Raw genomic sequence first — 16909 nt, forward strand, 5'->3', positions numbered from 1 at the left:
TCGTGTCATCTCTTTTATAGGATTTTTGTGGCATATGTCTTCACACATATGGCCATGCGTTTGCAACACCTTCCGCTGTGCACTATTGTAGTATTTTGTATTAGATGGATCGTAAGGAAAATGATTAGCAACGAGTGACTTGTGATAAACACTTTTTTTGATCTTCAGGATCTTTCGTTGCCTTGTGAACCTTCTTTATCTTATTAAAACGTATTTGAGTGTCTTATTGTTAATTCTTCCATCCCCTTTCTATCCCCTCTTCTTTTTCCCCTCCCCTAGTTACGATTCACCGAGCAATGCTATCCTTAGTAAGGCGCGGTCGTGACAGTCTGTTCTCAGATATTTAAGAGACCTGCCTGTTTCTAGTTCAACTTCAATACACCATTCTTGAAATCTCTTAAAGGTTTCTGACTTTTCTTTCATGATAATCACCCAAAGTTTTCTACAGAAATCATCAACAAAGGATAAGAAATACCTGCCACCAACTATGCTGTTTACTTGAGAGGGTCCCCAGATGTCACTGTGTACATATTGCAGAGGCTCAGTGGAAGTGTGCTTTCCGGAACCATAGGGAAGTTTCTTGCTCTTCCCCAATATACACTCCTCACAAGATGCAACATCCTTTGACGTCTGATCACCTTCAATCTGAATCAATCCCAGCTTTGATAATTGTTTCAATCCAGATTCTCCCACATGCTCCAATCTTGAATGCCAGTTGATAGAATGTTGTGATTCAGTGTGATACACATCCCCCTCAATGACCTCAGCGTCCAGATAGTAAAGATTATTGGCTCTCTTGGCCTTCATGACAGTTTCACCATCCTTAGTCACCAACATCTCACCATTGGCAGAAGAGAATTTGAAGCCCTTGGATTCCAACATTCCTAAGGAAATTAGATTTCTCTTGATTGATGGAATGTATCTAACATCAGTAAGCACTTTGATGGTCCCATTCATCATTATCATCTTAACATTTCCAACTCCTTCAACATGACAAACATTGTCATTTCCCAAAAGAACATTCCCCTCTGCCGGTTGCAGATCAGACATCCAACCTTTATTTGAGGTCATATGAATACTGCAGCCCGAATCCATGATCCAAACATTCTCAATCGAGCTCTTGTTGGTGACAGTGAGTGCTTGAGCCACCTCAGTTTCCTCAGTGACCGCTGCAATGTCATTGCCCTTTTCTTCCTCAGCTTGCTTTCTTTTCCACCCATAGCAGTTTTTCTTGATGTGGCCGGGCTTCTTGCAATAGTGGCAAGTCCTCGTCTCCTTTTGTTCTGCCTCCTTCTGTCCCTTGCCTTTCCATTTATCATTGACTGGTTTCTTGCCCTTATCCTGCTTCTTGGCAGTAGTTTTGACATTCAAAACCTCAACAACTGGATCAAGAGTCTTACCTGAAGATCTCTGAAACTCCTTCAATTTCAATGCTGAATATACTTCTTCAAAAGTGATCTTGGAATCCCTTCCAAGAAGTATTTCATCTTTGAATTGCTTGTAAGACTTTGGGAGCGAATTCAAGAGCATAAGGGCCTTGTCTTCATCTTTGACTTGCTCGTCTATATTCTCCAGATCATCGATGCATTTAGCAAAATCCTCGAGCTGCTCCAAGATGCTCTTAGACTCAGAGATCCTGAACGTGAACAGCTTCTGCTTGAGATGAAGGCGGTTGGCCAGAGACTTGGTCATGTAGATCGACTCAAGTTTGGCCCAAATCACGGCAGCAGTCTCTTGCTTAGAGACTTCCCTCAATACCTGATCACTGAGACTCAAAATCAAGGTGCTATAAGCCTTGTTCTGGAGTTCTTGTGCCTTAGGATCGACCTTCTCATCCGCTCCCTCAACTGGCTTTTCATCCCCATTCTTCAAGATCTCCCAGAGGCCCTACTGCATCATCACAGCTTTCATCTTCAGCCTCCACAAGCCGAAATCATTTTTTCCGGTGAATTTCTCCGTTTCGAACTTCGCTGTAGACATCGCGCCGATCAATCCCCAATCGCTTCCCACAGACGGCGCCAATTTGTTATGAATCGATCGGATCGCTACGAACAACCAATAACCAAGAACGAGAAAACAAATCACACAACAACAACGATATACGTGGTTCGATCAATGTGATCTACATCCACGGGAAAAGCACTCAATCTTTATTGCTCATTCACACGCTACGATTACAAAACGAAAAGGTTAATCGCGATACAAACGACGCACTCTAGAAACCAGTCGGCTCAAACTCGAGAGCTCTCTGAACTACAATGGTTTCCTCACAAAGACAAATGCATCACACTCTTTTCTTGAGCTGAAAATCGTCAACCCCGAGCCTTATATGCGAATCAGAAGCAGTTAATCTGGTGTAACCGATTGAGCTCAAGCTCCAGCTCACAAGCCCCAAATTAGCCGCTGCCTAACCTAATTTCAAAACACTCTTGTAACTTTTGCATATTAGTCCCTCAACTTCTTTATTTGTGAAGTAATGGCCCATACTCCAACACAAAGTATCCACTAGAGATTCTATAATTCAAATAATAAGAAATGCTATCAAAAGAGAAATATTACAACAAGGGGTTGTTCGGTTTCGATGACAACCCCCACGACTCGTCTTCTCCCTCTAATTAGTTTCTAGCCCCCTTACTCAGTCGAGGCCTGCTTATAGCATGTCTTCATATTAGCTTTTTTATTTGCATCTCATGATTATTAATCTTACCATCACTGACCTATCCATGAATATATTATCATGAGATCGGACGATATAATTATTTACAAAATTACTTAAATGACATATACCATTAAAAATTCATAATCTGGGTCCAAATTTACATATGATAATCGTTTATATTGAATTAAAACTTTTTTTAAAATAATGTAAATGTACGAAAATAAACATTGAAGACTTCAGACATTATTTTCAAGTATTACTAAGAGTTAGTACTATAATTTACATAAAACATATGGTGTTTTAAAAACCAGTTTGGACCGGCCGGTCGAACTGGTTCGGCTGCGAACCGGTGACCTCTCCGGTCCGATTCACCATATAAAACCGGTGGAGCATTGAACCATTTTGGACTGGGTGAACCGGCCGGTTGGACCGGAAACTGGGAACCAGTCGAACTAGTTACCAAATTTTTTTATTTTTAAAAATGAATTAAAAATGAATTTTAAAAAAATATAGACTAAACTTTCATTTCATATTAACCCATACTTGTATTGGGCCTATGAAATTTATAAAAACTAGCTTAAAAAATCATTTGTGTCTTTCTTTATAGAAGTATTCCACAAGATTGTTCTTTCATTTTTCAACGTGGGATGAAAAGCTTGTTTTATAGTCATCTTTTACAATCTTTTGCCTTTACTTTTTCAATGTGGGATATAGTTTGTTTTGTTAATATGTACTACTTCATAATATATCAACTATCAACTATATACTACTCCCTCCGTCCCGCTTAAGATGGCACGTTTTCCTTTTTAGTTTGTCCCAACTAAGATGACACATTTCCTTTTTTGGAAACAATCTCTCTCCAATTAATACACTCAACCACTTTTTCTCACTCCTATTAAAATATCCATCTTTCTTTATCTCTTTACTTTAATACTTACACCCACCTTCTCTCTCCAATTAAACACTTTAACCAATAACTCCTAAAACCCCATGCCGGCTAAGCAATGTGTCATCTTAGCCGGGACGGAGGGAGTAATTGTATATGTATAATTAAAAGCTATATACATATTTTATATCATAACTGAAATCAATAAATCTTAATTAACTTTTAAATATAGTTTTAATTACTAATGCTTAGATTGAAAATAAAATAACAAGAATATATAATGGGAGAAGTGTTCATAACATGAAAATTAATACATAGTATAATAAACATATGTATATATGTATTTTTACATTACTAGTATTACTCGTTAAGAATTGGTATATATATGCTTTATCTATACTTATATATCTATATTTTATTTAAATTTAAATTATATATTGCATTAATGCTTGTTTATGTACATGTTTTGAAACCAAGTGTTTTATAATAAATATGTATTTAATTATATACTCATATATATATAAATGCTACAGTAAAACGGTTCGACCGATGGTTCGACCGGTTGGACCAGTTGAACCGTGAACCAGTAGCTTCGTCGGTTCGCTCGCCGGTCCGGTTTTTTATTTGCCACAAACATCATGAATATAATACAATAATATTCTTTTTTTAAGTAGTTTGAAAATTTTCATGTTTTTTATTTTTGACATTGTACTATCCATTTGTGGAGTAGATCATAATAAGTTAAAGTTGTTTGAATCAAACAATATAATTATACTAACTTTTTTTATTGATATTTACATTCATCATTATAAAAAAAGGTAATAATAATAAACAAATCCTAAATACTCCTTCCCTCTGTCTCAGATAATTTGTCCCAGTATTCCATTTCGGTCCGTTCCACATAATTTGTCCCACTTCACTTTTACCATTTTTGGTGGTGGATCTCATATTCCACTAACTCATTCCTACTCACATTTTATTATAAAACTAATACTTTAAAAGTAGGAACCACATCCCACCAACTTTTTCAACTCACTCTCCATTAGATTTCTTAAAACCCGTATCGGGTCAAAGTATCCCAAATTATCTTGAACGAAGGGAGTACTCTTTATTATAAGGCAGGCCTTTGTATGTGTTTATCCTATTTAAAAAGACAAAGGCCCAAAGCACAGTTACAAGAAAACTGGGGTAGAGAAACGACATTGAGGGATCGGCAACTGGGGATGTCGTTTCTTGGAGGTTCTCTAACAACGATGGTAGGGTCTGCTAACCCCTGTCGAAATCCCTAGCTCCGCCCGAGGGTGAGATTGAATTAGTCGCCTAGATTAGAAGACGGAGAAGTAAGGGGTGAGGGTCCTCTGCATACAAAAGAAAGACATGACAATGGTTTTCGCATTTCATCTAGGGCGAGCAAAATATCCGAAATCCGAATCAAATTAAAATTTGAAATTTAGCTCGGATTTTTTTTGAATTTTCGGATCAATTTTTTTTTTAAATTCGGATGTTTGAATCGGATATTTAATATCCAATACATATTATATATAAAATAAAATAGAATACTATAAACATAACATATTTAAAAATTTAATGTTGAGCAATTCTAAGGGTATTTGATATGAGATTTTCAGATTTTTGGTATTAGATTTTTAAATTCTTGAATTTTCAAACAATTTGGATCAGATTGGAATCATTTTCATGAAATTTTGAATTTTTGGAACAAGTTAGGAAAAAAACAGTTGGAAATTCGAATACTCATTCCTAATTTCACCTCATTGTCATTTTTGAGTAACTATTAAATAGTATAAGAAATTATCAGCAATACAAAATAAACATAACTTTCAATAATGTCTACTATTTCTAAAATGAACCATGGCCCAGTCAAAATATGGTATTCATGAAGTATTCAGTTAAAAAGTTAGGCACATTACTTTAATAATTGCAATCAATAAAAAAACACGTTACTTTAACGTAATCTAAATTATATCTATAATCAATGCTAAGAAACTAAAAGGTTTAAATCATGAACTTGAATTGACCTATAACAAGACGTATTCGCAACTAAAAAATGAAAACATATTACTTAAAAAGTCATCTAATTAATAATTTTCGTAACGCTGAAAAAAATATGGGAACGACAAATCTTACTACAAAACCCCATATCAGTAAAAAATCATAGTTAATGGAATAAAACAGTAAAGGAAAAAAAGGAGGGATAGACTAAATTGACAAGAGGGGGAGAGATTTTCAACTTCAAGTATTCATGAATCATGATAATGATTTTTTTGCATGAAACCCTCAATGGTCCTTATCAGTAAAAAATCATAATTAATGGAATAAAACAGTAATTACTTCTTTTTATTAAAGCCATATTTTGTTGAAAGTTGAAACTAACCAACATTCACGATTTTTCTCAATAAATATATCTCTAGTGTTTCACACCTTGCAACTTCCCTAAATAACACATAAATTGACTATTGGAGGCAAAAAAATATCGTATTAAAAATTTTATTATCCAGAAAAATGACCTAATTTCTTTGTTGCCCATAAAAGAAAAGGCCTTAATTTCTTTCTTTCTCGCACCTTGCATCTTCCCTAAATATCACATGCACAAACCTTTTACTATTAATTAAGTTGCATTCAATTTATGACTTAACACCTCACATATAATACTCGGTATGAATAATTTGTAGTTAAGCAGACTATCATTAAGTGTAATTTAGAACTATTTAAATATCAAAAGGCTTATTTTCAAATTTTATAGAAACACACTACATACATACTTACGAATAAAATAACTAGAAATTCGCACAGTTCAAATAATTAAAAATTTGCACTGTATTGGAATAACTAGAAATTTGCTCGACCACACGCAATGTGCTCGACAGTTTAAAAAAAAGAACAAAACTCCAAAAATTTTCGGATATTCTTAAAACTATTGTATCAAAATATTTCATTTTATTTTTATTGATTAAAGCGAGCACTTAATATTATGCTTGGAAAATTCCCGACCATGCATTTTTTTCATAAGCAGCGCTGTTTAGAAACATACCGCTGCTAGAACAAAGAGGGATGCCAAGGATAGCCAGCCTCCTTGTAATAGTGAATAGGGTATGGAAAGTAACCCAATGCCTGAATCAAGAAAAAAATTTAAAAATTCAATATGTTGGATCTTTGAAATATATATAGGTTAGATAGATACCTGTTAGAGCATTTAGGCCGTTGAAGCAAGTGGTTGGGAAAGAAGCCCTATTAGTTTAGTTATCCAATTCTTCTTCAGCATTGAGCGGCTCCATGAGTGAAACTAGACGTTTGATTTTTTGATTGGAAGAAGAGATATTATGTATATATAGATGCATTAAGTGTTTGAAAAATATCAAGATTTTATATTTTATATTTTATTCAAACACCAAATTAACAATATACTAGTACTTATTATTTTTTATTTATAAAATAATAAATTTTTTAATAAATTATTAATTACAAATTATAATAATTATATTATTATATTTATTATTACGATTGATAGTTTAAATATGGATCATCCATCATAATATATATTAATATAATTGTCATATAGTTACATGGAATGTTATAATCATAAATGGTTATAATTATAAATATGATTATTATTATTCTAATTATTTACGGATATTTAAATAAATTTTATAATTTAAATTTCATTACGATTTTATTGATTAATTATTAATTTATAAAATAATAGTAATAATTATTTATTATTATATCATTTATATTATAATTATAATATAATTATTTAACAAATTATTAATTACTATTATGATAATAACAATTATATATAAATATTATAAATGTAATTATAGTTATTTATTGTATTGAAATTAAGTATGATTTATAATTTTAAATTATTTTTAAAATATTTTATTTAATAATAATAATAACAGTAATAGTAATAGTAATAGTAATAATAATATATTGCATTAAATATGTAAGAATCCTAAAACAGGGAAAGAGAATACCTAAGAAAAGCTAGGATTTTGAATCTTGGAAATTTGCATAAACTTTCTTTGTTCCGGGATTCTGATTACTTTCCCAGTTTGATTAAAAATCGAAATAAACACAGGAATTTAAAATGTAAGGAATTAGATTACTTTCCCAGATAGAATCCTGACAACCAAACATGACATCAATGTTTGCGCACATGGGCGGATCTATGCATATAGTTGGTGGGGCATTTCCCCCTCCTCAAAAGTTTATACCAGTGGTATTTTTCTCCCAATTTGAAAATATATTTGATATTCTCCTTTAAATGCCCCTCCTCATTACTACTCCCTCCGTCCCGGAGTATTAGACTCACTTCTTTTGGGAACATGATTTAAGGAATTGATATTTAAATAGTTAAAGTGGAGAGAGTAAAGTATGAGAGAGGGAAAAAATAGGGGAGAGGAGAGAGAAAAAAGTAGGTGGAGAATAAAATAAGATAAATGCTTTTTGATAAAAAAGGAAATGAGTCTAATATGTTGGGACATCCCAAAAAGGAAAGTTGGTCTAATACCTTGGGACGGAGGGAGTACAAAATATGTTTACAAATATATTTTTGCCCCTCCTTATATCAAATCCTGGCTCCGCCCCTGTTTGCGCATTGAATAGTTTTTGTATTTTTTAAATTAATTACTAACTAACATTTCAAACAAAAAAAAAATGGAAGAATGTGGTAAGGGTTGTGATCTTGGTTAAGGGGTGGAATCCAATGTGTTCATGAAGAATCTGTCTGAAATTAGTGGTGGGACTGCATTGGTGTGCATTGTATCGATGAAAATGTGTGGAAGGCGGTGGAGTCTTGGTAATGGAGTTACCTATTTCATTTTTAAATAAATTTGTTTGTATACTATAGTACTAGTATTTATTTTATTTTTGATTTTTTAACTTTTCGGCAAAAAAATTTGGGACAGAGTTTAAATAAATAGATAAAAAAATTAAGAGAGAAAAAAGTAGAGAATATTAGTAGAAAGTGAATAAAATAGAGAAGATAAAATAAGAGAGACTAAAATAAGAGTGAGTAAAAATATTACTCCATCTGTCCCACAATAAGAGTCGCACTTTGTCATTTTGGTATGTTCTACAATAAGAGTCACACTTCATATTTACTGGTAAGTAGATTTCACTCACATTTTATTATAAAATCAATATACAAAAGTGGGTTTCATATTCTATTAGGTATAACCTTTTCAACCCACTATTTTTTACATCTCTTAAAACTCGTGCTCATAATAAGAGTGATTCCTATTGTGGGACAGAGGATGGTGTATCATATATACAAATGACTTAAGTATGAGAGAACTTTTCAAAATAGAAAAATGAGTCAACTATGAGGAAACGGACGGAGGAAATTTTTTAATTGCACATACGATAAGATGGAACAAAACTATTATACTCCATAATACACAGTATTAATTAATTAACATTAATTAGTTACATACTTAAATTAATTAATGAATATTAAAATTTTAAATATGGAAAGCAAATTAAATAAAAAGAAGCTCACATTACTCATAATTTGAATATAGATGGATAATTATCAATAATAGAGTACAGTATTATTTTTAATAGTAGTCCAAAATAATTGTATTTTGTTGGAATTAAATTAAATTGAGCTCAATTTAATTAGTTAAATCGGATGTGTAAAACTCACTCCAAACAATTTTAAATGTCACATCTGCACCTCGTGTGGTAAGTAAGTATACTAGGTAGAACAAAATTACATTATATTAATTTGTTAGAACTACATATATATGCACAGATGACTGGTATCCCAAATTATCAATTAAAAGGGGATACATCTTATCAATTTAAGTGTGCTTTGTCGTTACTTATTTTATTTCCCTTTTCAAAGACATGTTATTACAATGTGTATGTGATATAAATATTGAATTAAAAACAGTGACAAGAGCATTAAATTGATTTATGATATTCAAAAAATGGATTGAATAGTTGTGGTCACTATCAAAGGGTTTTTATGTTTTAAAGATACCTAAATCAAAGGGTTTTTAGGTTCCTTTTGAAAATAATGAATTTAAAAATCAGCCAATCAATTTTGAATTTGGATATGAAATTGATGTATGGTCTAAAGTTACCTCCACAACATATTAGACCCGATCGATGAGGTAGATCTAAGTATCAAATGGAGTAGTTGTTACATGATTGATTCAATTGCAAACAGGACTAGTACAATGAAAATTTTCAATGTATGTTTGAATTAAAGAGAATTAATTAGATTTACCAACTTCCAGCGATGGCAGGCTCTACGCATTAAAAGCAAAATTCAGAGTGCAGAGAATACTCGACAACAACTGCGATTAAACCTTGTTAAATTTGAGGTTGGAGACGCCATGGATCCACTGCAGCCGTCTGATCAATACAAGAATAGAAATGAAGTTTTCATCACATGTCATCCAACGGTGGTGGATGAATTGCAACGTCTGCACTTGAGTTATTGTAGAATTGAATTTGATTTTTCTCTCTCTTGCAACTTATCTTCTCTGCCAATCCAATTTACTGAGTTGGTTGAGTGGTTGAGGGGGACAGGTGGCCTGTTTCTGCACTGTAATTTCACTCTCTCCACATGTTTATTCAACAGTTTATATGGTGGATTGATATATATGCAATTCTTGAGCAAATGGGTATAATTAGATATGGTTTTGTACAAGGATTATTAACAAGTTAGTAAGAGGGAAAAAAATCATAAAGCTAGGAGAGATGAAACGTGAAACGAAGCTCCGTTTTGTGTAAATTGGAGAACGTACGTTGCGATGATGGTGCATGCTATATGAAGAAATCTTTGACTACTTAATTTGATAGAGACTTCACTCTCGGAATATGTGACCCTATTTTATTTAATTAATGGGACAATAATATTTATAGGTTACTGCAAGTACAACCCATGAATATGATTACACATGTTGTTTGAGTATAGGATCATGTTAAGCAGATTTATTTTTGTAAATATAAGTTGAATCGTTAATTTGATGGATTATTATCCTGTAGGTGAGGGCAATGAAACAAGCTAGCTAGCACAGCAAAATCATGTGCAAGCAGTAAATAGACTTGCCATTTTGGAATTCCATATTTCATTACTCCTCTAGTCCCAACAACGATTATCTTTTCTAATTTATCCCACTAAAATAACTTAATATTAAAAATGGAAACACATTTATCTTTAATTTATTAACTTTTTTATTTTATAACAAACAAAATAACCCTAAACCCTTTGAGTTTAAAGGGAGTAGTAGTACTCCTCACTCAGTCCCTGAGACCAATTTTTCATTTCCTTTGTCTCATTTTAGTTTTTACTATTTTTTTGTAGTGGACCTCATATTTCACTAACTCATTCATACTTACATTTTATTATAAAATTAATATATAATAATAAAAGTAAGACTCACGTTCCATTAATTTTTTCAATTCACTTTTCATAACATTTCTTAAAATCCGTGTTGGATCAAAGTGGGACAATATTTTTACCTAGCAGTGCCCCCTACCATGATTGCAGAATTTAGTATTCATTATCACAGGAAAACAGGGTTTGGAATCTGCCTTAATTTCCATGCATTGAATTCACCCAACTGCACTCTCCCATTTTCTTTAAAATGGGAGCCCTCTCACATTCTTTCAGGTGTCAACAATTCACTGAGAAAGAGAATTATAATATAGAAAGAAAAGGAGAGAGAGAATGGCGAAATCATCATGGGCTGTTGCTTTGATGGCTGTGGTTGCTCTAGCTGTAGCAGCTCACGAGGCTGCAGCGGCTAGGGTGATGCCCGCAGCAGGCCTCGCCGACCAGAAGAACTACCTGAGCTACGGCGGAATCGGCAGCTTCAGCGGCGTCGGCGACAACGGCATGCCTTTTGGCGGAGTCGGGGGCGGGGTCGGCGCCAACGGCATACCGGGCATACCCGGCGGCGTTGGTGCGGGCGGCATTATCGGGACCACGCCTAACGGTGGCCTTGCTGGAGTCGGCGGTGTTATCCCTGGCGGCGTTACAGCCTTTGGAGGCAACGGAGCTGGCTTCCCTGGCGTTGGCGGCGGCTTCCCTACCGTTGGTGGCGGCGGCTTCCCTGCCGTTGGTGGTGGTGGTGGACTCCCTGGAGTTGGTGGCGCTGGCGCATTCCCTTCCCCTTGAAGCATTTTTTTTTTTTTTTGTTTTTCTACTAAGTAGTTAATTAATTTCAAAGTTGAGTTGAGTTTTATGTAATTGTGTTTACTTGTTTTGCTGTTTAAGGTTATGAATGTGTGTGGTTTGCTTAGGTTCTTGTCCGCTTTGTTAATGTAGCATGCATCAAATATTACTACTCCTACTATAAAGTTGTTGCGTACCAAGCCTTTTTGTTTGCATTTATTTATTTCTATTTTATGGACTGCTTTACTCATTTACATACACAAAGGAAAAGAAATTAAAAAACTCAAGTATCAGATGAATCCCCACAGAAAACCAAAATTGCCTCCTCTATAATATTATGGGTTCTGCATAAAATCTCTTCTACAACCAGAGAGACTGTGAAACTGAGGGGAAAAAAATAAGATACAAGTCCAAAATTATCTTTATATATTTGTCCAACATATTCTTTATGTCCCATAAAATTGATCATGTCTTGATTTGACACTAGATTTGAAAAATGTAATTGCAAGTAAGTTAAAATATTTAGTAAAATATGAATCTTACTATTTTTTTATATACTGTATTAATTTTATTAGCAAAATATGAGTAAAAATAAGTTAATGAGATATGAAATTCACTATAAAAAATGATGGAATGTGACAAAGTCGTGGAAGAGACAGAAATGAAAATAAATGACAAGTCTGCACATTAATTATGATTGCTTCTAATTCTGAATAATATATTACTATTATTATTATTTTATTATTATTATTATTATTATTATTATTATTATCCATACTTAATGTTGTATTGACAAGTGGAGGTTTCAATTTGGTATATCCAAATTCCAGCGGGAATATCTTAGTCCTTTCAAAAAGCCAATAGTGGAGTAATAATTAGAGTAAGAAGTTGGCTTTTAAATGTCCATTATATCATTTGAATTATTGGATATATCATACTAAAACTTTGCAAAGCTCGAATATCAGACTCAGTACGACCAGAATGAACACATTACACAGAAATTGAATAGTAGGGCATGTCCTCTTCATAATATGAGAAACGACATCACTAGTCATCAGGCACAGGAGCAAATAAACTCTTTGTTATGGATGGCTATAGATATGGAAGGCTATAGATATCGATTGTAAACATTCAGCAGTCATATTTGGTTTCGAAAAAAGCTTTGAAAGAACTAACAGTCAACGATAAACTTGCAGATTTAACAAGCGCTACACATCTATTCGCCAACTCAACTTGATTTTCATCACATATACAGCCCCTCAGGAACGCCCTCTTTCTTCTTAAACATCACCTTGTCCTTCGCCTTCTTGAAGTCTGCATGTGTCACCTGACAATCACAAGTTTATAAAAATCAGACCCATATCTATGCAACAGACACACCAAGAGCAACATTAAGCATTGACCCAAATAAAATATGTGCAACGCCATAAAGAAAGATAGTCGCAATATGAAATCCCCCAAGTTCCCCCAATTCAATTGAAATTTCAGCTCCTAAATAATAGTACTAGTATAAAATTGAGCTACAGAGAGATAAACTAAATCAAGTAACTAGTGTGGGGGGTTTCTCGAGTATAAATGAATTTAAAATCTCAAGCAAATATTTCAAACATGAAGTGTCGTCATCAGTCTCTGAAAGAAAGTAAGGGCTATACAAGTCCATTCAGTCTTGATTTTATAAACTTATAAATTATCTATGAGCTGAAAATTATAAACTTATAAGTCCACTCGAGTTGAAACCAATGCATAGGATTCTTTCCTCTCATCCCTATGTTTTCGCCAGAGCCCTAACAAAATGGTGACAGTCTTGAAGAGTTACCTTCATGCGACGTTCTCTCAAAGCAAGCAAACCAGCTTCTGTGCATATGGCCTTAATATCAGCTCCAGAAAACTCATCTTTTGTCATAACAAACTCTTCCAGGTTCACATCACCAGATAATGTCATCCTTGATGTGTGAATCTAAAAATCAGTATAACATTTATTAAGTTTTAATGGTCATTAACTAATAAGGTATGTTGAAATGGGTGAACTCATAAAAATTTAGTTTAAGCAACAAAGCATGCCATCAATACCTGGAAAATCCGCCTTCTTGTCTTGATATCTGGTAAAGGGAATTCAATCTTTCGATCTATTCTACCTGGCCTAAGCAAGGCAGGGTCAAGACTTTCAATTTTATTTGTCGCCAGAATCACTTTCACATCTCCTCTTGAATCAAAACCATCCAACTGATTCAGCAATTCCAACATAGTCCTCTGAATTTCACGTTCACCACCTGAGTGGGCATCATACCTGTGGCCAGAGTTCTCCAATTAGTACAAGCTTTACCTATTTCAGGGAAATAAAATTAGGACATTACCTTTTTGTACCAACAGCATCAATTTCATCAATGAACACAATTGACGGTGAGAGGTCATCAGCAACTCTAAAGAGTTCTCTCACCAACTTAGGGCCATCTCCCAGGTACTTTTGAATTAATTCACTTCCAACAACACGCAAGAAAGTTGCAGAAGTAGAGTTCGCGACAGCCTGAAGATTTAACGAAAAATAGAGGTGTATAAATTCAGATCAAAGCCAAGTTATAAGGATCATGTACCCATAAAGATACAAACCCTTCCAAGATGATTTAAAACTCAATAGAGATGTCATATACTACTTCCAATTAGCTTCTTATACTAATGCCCTATATATGTTTGTATCTTTCAGCTGATTGACTAGCACTTGTAGCAACCAAATGATAGAAAGTCATATCATGCTTACAACTGAAAAATGAATTTATAAAAAAATAAATTTTCAGCTTTAGAACGAGCATTAGCCAAGATGATTTCACTATACTTCTTTTGTTTCTCGCAGAAATCACTGACAAGCAAAACGAACAGGACTGTTTAACACAAACAAGACATGCGGAAGAATCTGTTATAATAATCAATATTAGCAATTGTGAGAAGATATAATATATAATCTTGAGAATTAGATGCCACACACCTTTGCAAGTAATGTTTTCCCAGTTCCAGGCTCTCCGTAGAGTATAACACCTTTTGGAGGTTTAATACCAATATCTTCATATAATTCAGGGTGTGTTAATGGAAGCTCAACAGCCTCTTTGATCTCCTGGATCTGGGCATCGAGCCCACCAATATCAGCATATGACTCCAAAGGAGCCTTCTCGACCTTCATCACAGATACCATGGGGTCCACGTCATCTTGAAGAAGTCCAACTACAGAAAGAACCTGCAACAAGGGAGATTTACTCATTAAGAACCTGCAGACGAAACTCCAACTTCCCATCCAAGCCCCAATGACACCTTCTCCAAGGAGGCTATTTCTCTAAACAGAAGACTTTGCAGCTCTTGCTTTAGTGCAACTTAGTACTAAGTTTACCTCGTGTTCTGGTCAGACATGACACATGGAATGTCTCTAATAACCAGAACTCAACATCATCCCTCAGCTGAATCTAGAAAGCCCATTTACTCTTAACTTTTTTAAATGGATTTATTCTCCAACTAAAGCGCCTACACAAATCATTCCAACTAACAGCACATAATTAATTATTCAAGTCACACTGAACTGATATAGTAATAGCATGCCATTGCCAACTTAACCTATAATTAGCTACAGCTCCACTCTGCTCCCCGCCCCTCCTACCATGTCATACGCCAAATCATTCAACTTATATACATTTGCAAAATCCAAACTCAAAGAAGTACTTTTTTCTCCAATTCTATAAGGAAAACACATACAAACACTTCAAAACCCTAATTTGCTAGAAACCGTAATTGCGAAAGCAGTCATATATACCTTATTGTGCATCAGAATGGCGCATCCGGGCTCCAGCTGATCCTTGTCGACAAACGACAATATACTGACATAATACTCCGGCCCGACCGAAGACGAGACGATGGCGTGGCTCTCATCAATCAGCTCCTCCAAATTCCCAACGCTCATTGGGGTGCCCCGCAGGTCGTCAACTTTGGAGCGATCCTCCTCCGTCTTCTCCTCCTGTGGCTTTAGCCGTTCCTGATTGGCGACAAACTCCTCCTCCATCAGCAGATAGTCCTTGATTCTATCCAGCTTCAGTAGCCGAAGCTTGCACTTGGTCAGAGGCGTCACCGTGGGAATCCGTGCAGCCGCCTCTGGGCCCTTCTGCTTGCGCTGCTTGCGACCAACGCGAGCAGGCGGGGCAGCCGGCTCGAATTTCTTCTCCTTCTTGTCGCCGTCGTTCTTGCGGTCGCCTGGGAGCTGGCGATTGAGGCCTCCGGGAGTGCCCTGACCCATGGCGAAATTAGGGATTGGGGATGGGAGATTTGGGGATTTCTCCGGGCAAAAATGCAGTGAGAGAATAGCAGAGTTTTCTTATTGTTCAAGAAATAAATATGCAAGCTAATGAAAAGAAATGTGAATAAATAGGATGGATCGGATAAACCCGGATTCTCCTCAACCCGGCCCATATAGCACACTATTTAAATAATTGGTCTATTTCTGCTCAGGCTATTGTTCATTTACGCTAGTGGGCCTATATTTTGTCAAGCTTCAAAGTTTAAGCCCAAGACCATGAAATTTAAACAAAAAAATAAAAAGGTGGTGGTAATTACACCTTACATACAAAATATTTCATCAATATTTCAATTGAATACAAAATATTTTAAATTAACAAATATTATACAAAAAATTTAATTAGGTGGCGTTCGATTGTCATGACTAAGTATCATCATGAGACTATCCATCTAGAATTAAGTTGTGAGATTATTTTAGTTGGAGGGGGAGACTATGACTAATTATCATGAGACTATCCATCTAGAATTAAGTTGTAGGGTTTAATCTTATGAACCAAACATGATACATCTTTAATTATGAGATTTAATTTTGGCAACCGAACACCCCCTTAGTGTTTCAAATTAGTACATTCCGTCTAAAAATCACTAACATCGTTACTTTTTCTTATTTTTCATCCTTTCGACTCTAAAATTAGCTACAAATATTAGCTGAAAGTTTAAATGTGAATTCATTACTTGATAAAATGCCCATATGGCAATGCATAAGGTATTATTTAGAGAAATAATATTATATTTTTTAGGGCATAATTTTGGAGAAAAATAAGAAAAAGTAACAATGTTAGTGATTTTAGATTAAATGTATTAATTTGTAATATTAATTAAACTTTTTGTATGATATTTGTTAACTTAAAACATTTTGTACTCAATTGAAACATTGGTTAAA

General features: G+C 34.5%; 2 protein-coding genes across 2 annotated transcripts; one reads left to right on the forward strand and one right to left on the reverse strand.

The window, feature by feature from the left end:
- Positions 1-11184: 11184 nt before the first annotated feature.
- LOC125204753 (elastin-like) lies at positions 11185-11897 on the forward strand. Its single transcript, XM_048103479.1, has one exon. It carries the CDS (start codon positions 11251-11253, stop codon positions 11698-11700), a length of 450 nt encoding a protein of 149 aa, XP_047959436.1. The 5' UTR covers positions 11185-11250; the 3' UTR covers positions 11701-11897.
- Positions 11898-12679: 782 nt separating this feature from the next.
- On the reverse strand, positions 12680-16059 carry LOC125205726 (26S proteasome regulatory subunit 4 homolog A-like). The gene is made up of 6 exons (XM_048104809.1): positions 15491-16059; positions 14678-14923; positions 14052-14221; positions 13768-13984; positions 13514-13654; positions 12680-13024 (listed from the first exon to the last, which is right to left on the reverse strand). The coding sequence occupies exons 1-6, from the start codon at positions 15965-15967 to the stop codon at positions 12941-12943; spliced, it is 1335 nt and encodes a 444-aa protein (XP_047960766.1). The 5' UTR covers positions 15968-16059; the 3' UTR covers positions 12680-12940.
- Between the last annotated feature and the right edge of the window lie 850 nt (positions 16060-16909).

The sequence above is a fragment of the Salvia hispanica genome, chromosome 2, assembly GCF_023119035.1.
Source record: "Salvia hispanica cultivar TCC Black 2014 chromosome 2, UniMelb_Shisp_WGS_1.0, whole genome shotgun sequence".
Lineage (NCBI taxonomy): Eukaryota > Viridiplantae > Streptophyta > Magnoliopsida > Lamiales > Lamiaceae > Salvia > Salvia hispanica.